The 7,829-nt window shown below is 36.0% G+C and overlaps 1 protein-coding gene across 1 annotated transcript; it reads right to left on the bottom strand.

The window, feature by feature from the left end:
• Positions 1 to 1,827: 1,827 nt before the first annotated feature.
• On the bottom strand, positions 1,828 to 7,087 carry LOC143546555 (uncharacterized). Its single transcript, XM_077038204.1, has 4 exons — positions 6,981 to 7,087; positions 6,819 to 6,895; positions 2,175 to 2,286; positions 1,828 to 1,992 (listed from the first exon to the last, which is right to left on the bottom strand). Exons 1-4 carry the CDS (start codon positions 7,085 to 7,087, stop codon positions 1,863 to 1,865), a joined length of 426 nt encoding a protein of 141 aa, XP_076894319.1. The 3' UTR covers positions 1,828 to 1,862.
• Positions 7,088 to 7,829: the final 742 nt, after the last annotated feature.

Here is a 7,829-nt window from a genome sequence, read left to right as displayed (position 1 = left end):
TCTCAAGCACACTTAGAACTCTTAGCAAAAACACTCTATAATCACGATCAGCCTTGATTCCATCTCTTGTAATTATTTTGAGTTTAATATAATTGGTAGTGATAATTTTCACTACCCGAGATTTTTATGCCGGCGGGATACTAGTTACCAAGGGCTTTTCCTCGTATAAATATTCATGTTCATCATTTATAATTGTTACTTTGATTGCATTAATTCATTTGAGCACCAATCCTCAAATACGAATTTGGTTCCTTGATCCTTAGTCTAATTTTTTAACCAAAACAATTCTTACATTAAATATATAATTATTGTGAGGCATTCCTTAAAACACAATGGGTTTTCCTTTCACTACAACAATCATGTATGTTGGTTCACACCTTTTTTAATTCGGGCGGTGTAAAGTACACCATCAAAATCCACAATACACCTACAGTCTTATTGTTGCAAGCTGTGAAGTAGAATTAGAAGTAGATTAAATGAAGAGTTGTTTTGACACGGTGCGGCTCACACTCAAGGCGTGCGCATAAAGGTGTGTAGTAACCTTTTGAGCGCCCATTTTTTCCCTCATGGCTAAGGAACACTAATTTTGATGTTTGTAAAGTGGGAGGGACTCGTGGGCACGGGTAGTCTACTATTTTACAAGTCATACACAATTTAGAGATGAACATGCGGCCTCTTGCTTGGACTTTAAACTCCTTCACAATGGTATAACAGTAGCTTTCGGAGTACTAGATAAAATTATTAATACTCAGCTTACAATTTATAACAATAAGATACAATGTGTGTTTATATTTAAAGTATAAAATATAATGCTCGTTTCTTTTTATCATTAAATCTATAGAACAAAATACCCAATCAATACAAGTTCAGACAAAATAATTTATAATCTACCCTTAAATACCCAGCACTACCCATTTAGCCAAACATGTTTGTAGGTTCATCCCAAAGCCAACTCAAAATCGTTTAATTAAACCAAACCCTGTGAATTTCATGTTAGGTTTATGATACGTTCAAGATCTTTGGCAAACCACGTTCACCATGCAACTCATGTCGTGCTAATGCTTTCCATATATTAGTTAATTATGTCTTTTAGTTTTAAGTAGTGGATAAATGGGTTGTCCATGATACCCACGTATTTATCTTTCAGTTAAGTTGTAAGCCTTTATAAAGGCCTTGAGTTTTAGAATTGATTTAAGAAGAAAATTGATAAAACAATGTCTCGTTCTCTCTATTATTTCTTTGAAGTCTAACCCGCTCAAAGGGTCACTATCTTGAGAGATTAGCCATCTCGAATTGCCTACTATCAGTTTATGTCATATTTTACCAATTAAAAGGTTTTCCAAAATTACATCTCCAACATAGAACTGATTCAATGATGTAAAAATGGCCGCCTAGAGACATTTTTCTTACTGTGAATCCTTTCAGTTTTATTTACGCAGAGGATCTCGGTCATCCTAAATTGGAGGTGAAGGTTTAGCATGTTAAATCGTTCAATCTGAACAAGATCTACATTCATATTCGTCTCGGAAACATTAATCCTAACCGCACACTTAAATTCATGTAACCCGAACACTTGTTTATCCCATTTATCTAAAAGTGTCAAACGAGTAACAAAAAAGTTGCAAAGATGTTAATCTGGATGCTCATAAACATGTTGGTCGGTCATCCTGCTTAACTAAACATGATGTTGGTTGGTCGAACAGAAAGAATGTGAAACAAACTCCATCACATTCTTGGCTTTAAAAAGCACAAGGCGCAAAAGTGCATTGCTTTGACGCACAATCTTTCTTAATTGTGATAACAGAAAGAGTTTAAAACACTAATCTTTCTTACATGGCCGGAGTGAAAAATATAATCGCACCTCAGTAGCCAACATATACGGCCGCGTTAACTATGTAGCAATTATCATCCTTGTCTCCCATTTCTTCCACATGTACACCACTTGAGCATATCAACCCACCATCCACCACTTCAACATTCTCTATCTTCCCACTGTCACATATCATACCATAAATTAGATATAAATAATGTATCAGATCGGTTCCCGCTATAAGCACGAACCTAGCATAGCTTAAACAAGCCAATTATTTACAACAATAAAATAATTTTTGTTTTATATAATAACAAAATGAACATTGTTATCTGTAAGAAGTGAATAATATTAAACGACTTACTAAGGGAAAACAGACTTCACTTTCTCGATATCCAAAGTAGGCTGAAGAGACCGAGGAACTCCGAGTTTTATTTGTAATTTCATTCGGTCAAATGAAACGCCCGGTATGGACCCTGCATTGATTGTTTACACTTTAAAACCTGACACTGAATCTAAAAAATCGGTTACACTTGAAAATAAGTGGACAAATCCTGCAATGACTATAAGGTGAGGGAAAGAATAAATAACATGATGGATTTGATGATAAAACTACCCAAGAGTAGAAAAGGGCAGAATTGTCATTTTCCATATTGACTCTTTTGCAAAGACCACTCGACAAGAAGTAGGTTCACAAATTGAGGATCAAGTGTGTAACGAATCATGGAGAAAATTGGTTGACGTTTAGTCAAACTGGTTATAGCTTAAAATACAATACCATAGCAGCAGACTGCTTGGTAGGTCATAGGTAGATTAAGTTGTATTGACGGATATAATCTTGATTTACACAAGATTCTAGTGGATAGAGTTAAAAGATGACGTATGAGTGAAAAAATGTGTGTTTCTTCTCTAACGAGTTTTTCTAGTATAAAAAGATGACGTAGGGCTATGTATTTTGGTGTTATTTTCGATCAATAATACAGAGAACGTTGTGGGAGTTTCACAAGATATCGGTGTGTTTTTCGTGTGTGATACACGATTCTGGGCCAACGGTACATTCTAACGGTTAACCACATTATTCAACACATTTTGTAACAGTGAGAAACCCACAACTACCCTGCTAGCCAATGGGATTAAGTAAACCACGGCTTGTGTCAAGCAAGTGGCCTTCAAGAGGTTAAAAGCACAAACCAGTCCAAGTTCGACACGTTAGACCTCTGCTAGAGGGAATGAGGCACCCACCACTGAGTCACCCCTTAAGGTTGATATAGTTCAACTTACTAATTACATGAACATAAACATAAACATAAACATAAACATACCGATAAGCTTGCCAACAAAACCGCAGTGACAGTGATACTTTAGATCACATAAATAAGGATGCTGCAACCCTCAGTCTGAAGAGGACTAATCCAAAAGTAGTCGCTAGCAATCAATTTTCCATCAGGTTAGAAGATTATATAGATGGAAATAATAACCCATTCCCAGAAAAATGGGTTCATTTTGGCCATATAAATTATATGTGGGTTCATTTGGGTCACCTCAAGTTAGTCAATGGGTCGAAGTCGGGCCTACTCAAGGTCAAAGCGGGCAACTATTATAAAACTTAACTTAAAAAAAAGGTCCAGATGGGTTAACATCACCCATGACCGTTGTTTGTCTTCACTAGTGCTGCCCATGGCTTAGTTGTGTTATATCAGTAATCGTCAATCGTCTGGTTTAGAAGAACCCGTTATCGTTTCTTATGTGAATATGATAAAGAACAAACATAATTTGCGGGGTTTCACGAAGATAAGGCGATGTAGAAGTGTATCTTCAGGATATGCAAAAAGCATTTTTGATGCTCATCAAGGTCTTAAAAGATTAGAACAAGCATAGATACTTGATTTTGATTTTTTTTTATTTCAAATTTTATGATTATTAAATTCATAATTTTCATTATTAAAGTCTGTTAATCGGCTTTTGGTTGCTCACCCCTATCCACCACCCACCGTTGCCATTACCACCTCCACCAACATCACTACCCACCGACTCAATTCAACCTGACTCCATTTGGCCAAAAACACGTTTTGACACTTTTAAAACGACTCGTTTTACTCAAAACCCGTTTTGACTTATGACCCAAACCAAATTGACACTTTTTATAAACAACCCGTTTTGACCCAAACTCATTTCACTTACAACCCGTTTTTACCCATCACCCAAATCCACCGGATCCGCTGCCCAGTTTACCAAATACCTTTTACCTACTCGAGTGGTTAATAACACGCCAAGAAATTGAGTTTAAATAACTTTCTTAAATAACCATGGAAAAGAATCATGCATTAACCAGCAGAGCCCACTCTTAGGGGGGACGGCTCCCGGCCCGATCACCCGAGGAGGCCCGATTTTTTTTTAGAGTTATATATATATATATATATATATATATATATATAATCTACTATACTATTAAAACAATAACTCTTTCCATAAATAGCATGCATTCTCATAATTTCTTGCTAATAAAATAATTCAAAAATAAATTAAATTACATTCTACTTAATTACATTCAACATATTCTAATATACTATACTAATAATAACACATGTGTTCCTTAATGAGTTTGGGTTTTTCTTTTCAAAGTTTTATGATAGTTATTTTTTTTAATTTTGGTTTCATTTCGGTTTTCGGTTTTGTTCGATTTTAGTTTTTATAAATTTGTTTCGTTTCAGTTACGGTTCGGTTCGATTGTGTTTTTTTTTATTTTCATTTTAGATGGGTTTAACTTTATTCAGTTTTTCCTTTTGGTTTTTTACAGTTTTTTTTTTTGGTTCGGTTTCAAGTTTATCGGTTTTAGTTTTTCAATTTCATTTTGGTTTTTGTTTTATTGGTATTTGGTTTTATTTAGGTTTTCGGTTTTGGTTTTTGTTTTGTTTTAGTTTTTTTTTTTTCAATTTAGTTCTGTTTCAAACTGTACGTAGTTAGTTTGTTTGGTGTTTGGTTTTAGTGTCTATTGAAAAATGATAGAATATGAAGGGTTCACAAATTAAGTTAAAGGCTCACATGAGCTTCAACTTTCAACTTTCAAGTGGGTTGAAGTTATTGAAGCTTTATATTTTTTTGGATCTTCATAACCAATAATAATGAATACGCATTAGGTAGAAAGGATTTCAAAAGCTAAGAACGTTGTATGTGTTACCCTTCATTTTTCTTCTTAGCCTTCAAGTGTGTTATTTCAATTTTCATTTATGAAAATTGGGTCATTTTAGAAATGTTTCGATTTGCTTTTGCTCGGGTCAAAATAGGTCATTTTAAAAGAGTCATCATCATCATCATCATCATCATCGTACTCAGTATATCCCACCAATAGCAAAGCTATGGTAGGGTCTGAGGAGGGTAAGATGTAGACAGCCTTACCTCTACCCCATGGGGATAGAGAGGCTGCTTCCGGTGAGACCCCCGGCTCGATAGTAGTTTTGCATCAAGCCTTGGACATATTACATAAGACACATAGCACTCAATCATCGGGACGCCGGCTGATTGGTGCATGTACCCTTGTCTTTCGGCTATCAACGCCACCACATGATGCCTGATTAACCTTCCATCACTTTTAACGTTATTTTCACAAAATTAGTAAAATAACGTCAAAATTAGTGCAATTTTACTTTTGCCCACCCGAGGGTTCACACATATATACATTATATGCGCGCACCGCAAGCAGGGCACGTCATTTTAAAAGAGTATCAGTTTAAATCTGGTCAACAAGTCAATATAAAAAGGTATCGATTTCGTTCGGGTTTCAATGGGTCTTTTTAAAATCGTATCAATTTGGTTTGGGTCATGCGAGGTCAATTTTAGAAGATATCGATTTGGTTCGGGTTAAAATGGGTTATTCTCGAAACGTATCGATTTGATTCTAGTTATCATTTAGCCTCCAAGATTCATGTAGAAAATGTGAAAGATCAGCTACAAATGTTATTTACAAACAAACAAAGAAAGAAAAGAAAGAAAAAAAAAAGTATTTCATACATTATTCTTGCAATAAAATTAAAAGTCAGAAGTGCAGCTAATATAGAACAAATGGAGCAATACATCAAAACCTCATAGTGAATATTTCATTTGGCCACTGCAAAACTTTGAGAAAAAAAAGTTACTTAATTTAATTAAAAAACGGCCAGTAAACCATTTTCCAAAACATTACAGTATGCATACCTATAATTGCCAAGTACATAAGTTCATATAAACTAGCATTTCCAAACACACTCACTCCTAAATTGCTCAAATCAGTCAGTTTATTGATCCTAAGGCTGCTTGTGGGGTTTTGTGGGGGGTGGCAAAGGTAATGTGGCCCAGCCTGAACACCGTGCCAAGGCGTTAAGGCATTAGTTAGCATGGTAACAGGGCTTTAACAAAGAAACGGTGTGTCCTAGGTGCTTCAAATGGTCATAACGGGGCTTTAAACCACAACGTGGTGTTGAAGGGGTGTGCTCGTTAAAGCCAAGCCCCCACTGCCTATGTGGCAGTGATGTGGCGCTTTAACTAACAAGTTTAACAAGCACCACAACAAGTAGCCTAAGTATAAAAGGAGAAGAAAACTATCACTTCGATCGCAAAAAATTGCAACAGTTGAAAATTTCAAAATATCGATAGCAACAATATAATAAAAATATATAGGCCCAAATCAAGATCAATAATCTATTTATAGTGAAGACTAGTATTGCAGAACTCGCTAAGCGCTGGTCGGGCGGTGGGATAGGGACTAGTGTTACATATAGACACACCATATTTTATATATAGATTTTTCAAATTTGACCCATTTTAACAAACTGGCTATTAACTGGCGACTGGTCAATGGGGTACCAACTACCATTAATAGGCGAGATTTTTACAACCTTATTTTCATTCCTTTCCTTCTTTAAATGAAACCCGGGAACACAGTGTAAATGAAACTCGGGAACACAGTGTAACACTAAATAAACTGATGTCTGCAATCAGAAAAATGAAAGCCAAATACAAAATCTATGATTACCTCTACGAAACGCAGGAATCGAATTGGACGAAATCGCATCCCTACACGCCTTCATTGCCGCTTTCGTAACATCTTGACTGTTCCAATTTCAATCATTAAACAAACCAAAATTTCCAAAACTACGTTCGTAATATTAATTTAATTGAATTATCTAAGTCTAACCCATGCTGATCATAACCAACTCCCATTTCAACAAACAAGAGAGTAATAGAAGAATTGGGTACAGAGGATTGGGTTGTTAGTGACGTGGGTTCTCCGGCGGCTGCCATGGTAATCGGCAGTGTTTTTTTGGAGGCAAAAAGTGTAACTTGTTTAGGGGGTGGTTGAAGTTGAAGATTAGATGGGAGTTTGATTGTGTGAAATGAAGTCTTGAGAATCATTGTTATTTTGGGGTTTTAATTTGTTGCAAGTCCATTTGGTTGGGAGTTCCGGTCGGTTAAGGTGTCGATGGTAACTAGTCTATCAAAGCATCATATGCTTTTTACATTCCATTTAACTAAGTTATCGGTATAGAATTCTATCAACAATTTTTAAAATTATAATTTAAGTCTAAGAGCCTATTTAATTTTAAGGGTTAAGTTAAAATAAGAAGTTTGATTTTCTTAAGAATGTTAGGAATGAGGGTATTTTAGTCTAACACCTTAATATCAAAACTCACTTACTTTAATCTCAAAACCCACTAACATTAATTTAAAAAACCCACTTACATAAAACCCAATTACATCTTCACTCATCTCCTACAACCATCACCACTCCACCGCCCACCGCCACCACAACCGTCACCACCTCGCCGGAAAAATCCGAAAAAACACTATGGAAAACACAATGGAAAAAAACACTATGAACAATGTTGTAAAAGTCGTTAGGCGGTCCTAGGCGGTCGACTAGGGAGTTGCGAGTACTCGAGAGTAGTCGAGGATTACTCGGAAAATACCTAAGGAGTACTCGGCCAAGGCGGGGAGTACTCGATCTAGGCGGGGAGTAATCGGGGAGTAATCGGGGAGTACTCGA

This window comes from Bidens hawaiensis, unplaced genomic scaffold (assembly GCF_021521415.1).
Source record: "Bidens hawaiensis isolate Kalapana, Puna unplaced genomic scaffold, B.hawaiensis_p1.1 tig00014403_1, whole genome shotgun sequence".
Classification (NCBI taxonomy): domain Eukaryota; kingdom Viridiplantae; phylum Streptophyta; class Magnoliopsida; order Asterales; family Asteraceae; genus Bidens; species Bidens hawaiensis.
Note: the sequence above shows the minus strand (reverse complement) of the source record. Positions and strands in the feature narration are given on the sequence as shown.

Bases quoted from the DNA above. Each gene is read 5' to 3' on its own strand.
- LOC143546555 (XM_077038204.1), bottom strand. From the start codon at position 7,087: ATGGCAGCCGCCGGAGAACCCACGTCACTAACAACCCAATCCTCTGTA. The intron at 6,896-6,980 runs GTTAGACTTAGA...AAATTGGAACAG, and splicing joins GTTGGTTATGATCAGCATGG to TCAAGATGTTACGAAAGCGG. The intron at 2,287-6,818 runs GTAATCATAGAT...CAATCAATGCAG, and splicing joins GATTCCTGCGTTTCGTAGAG to GGTCCATACCGGGCGTTTCA.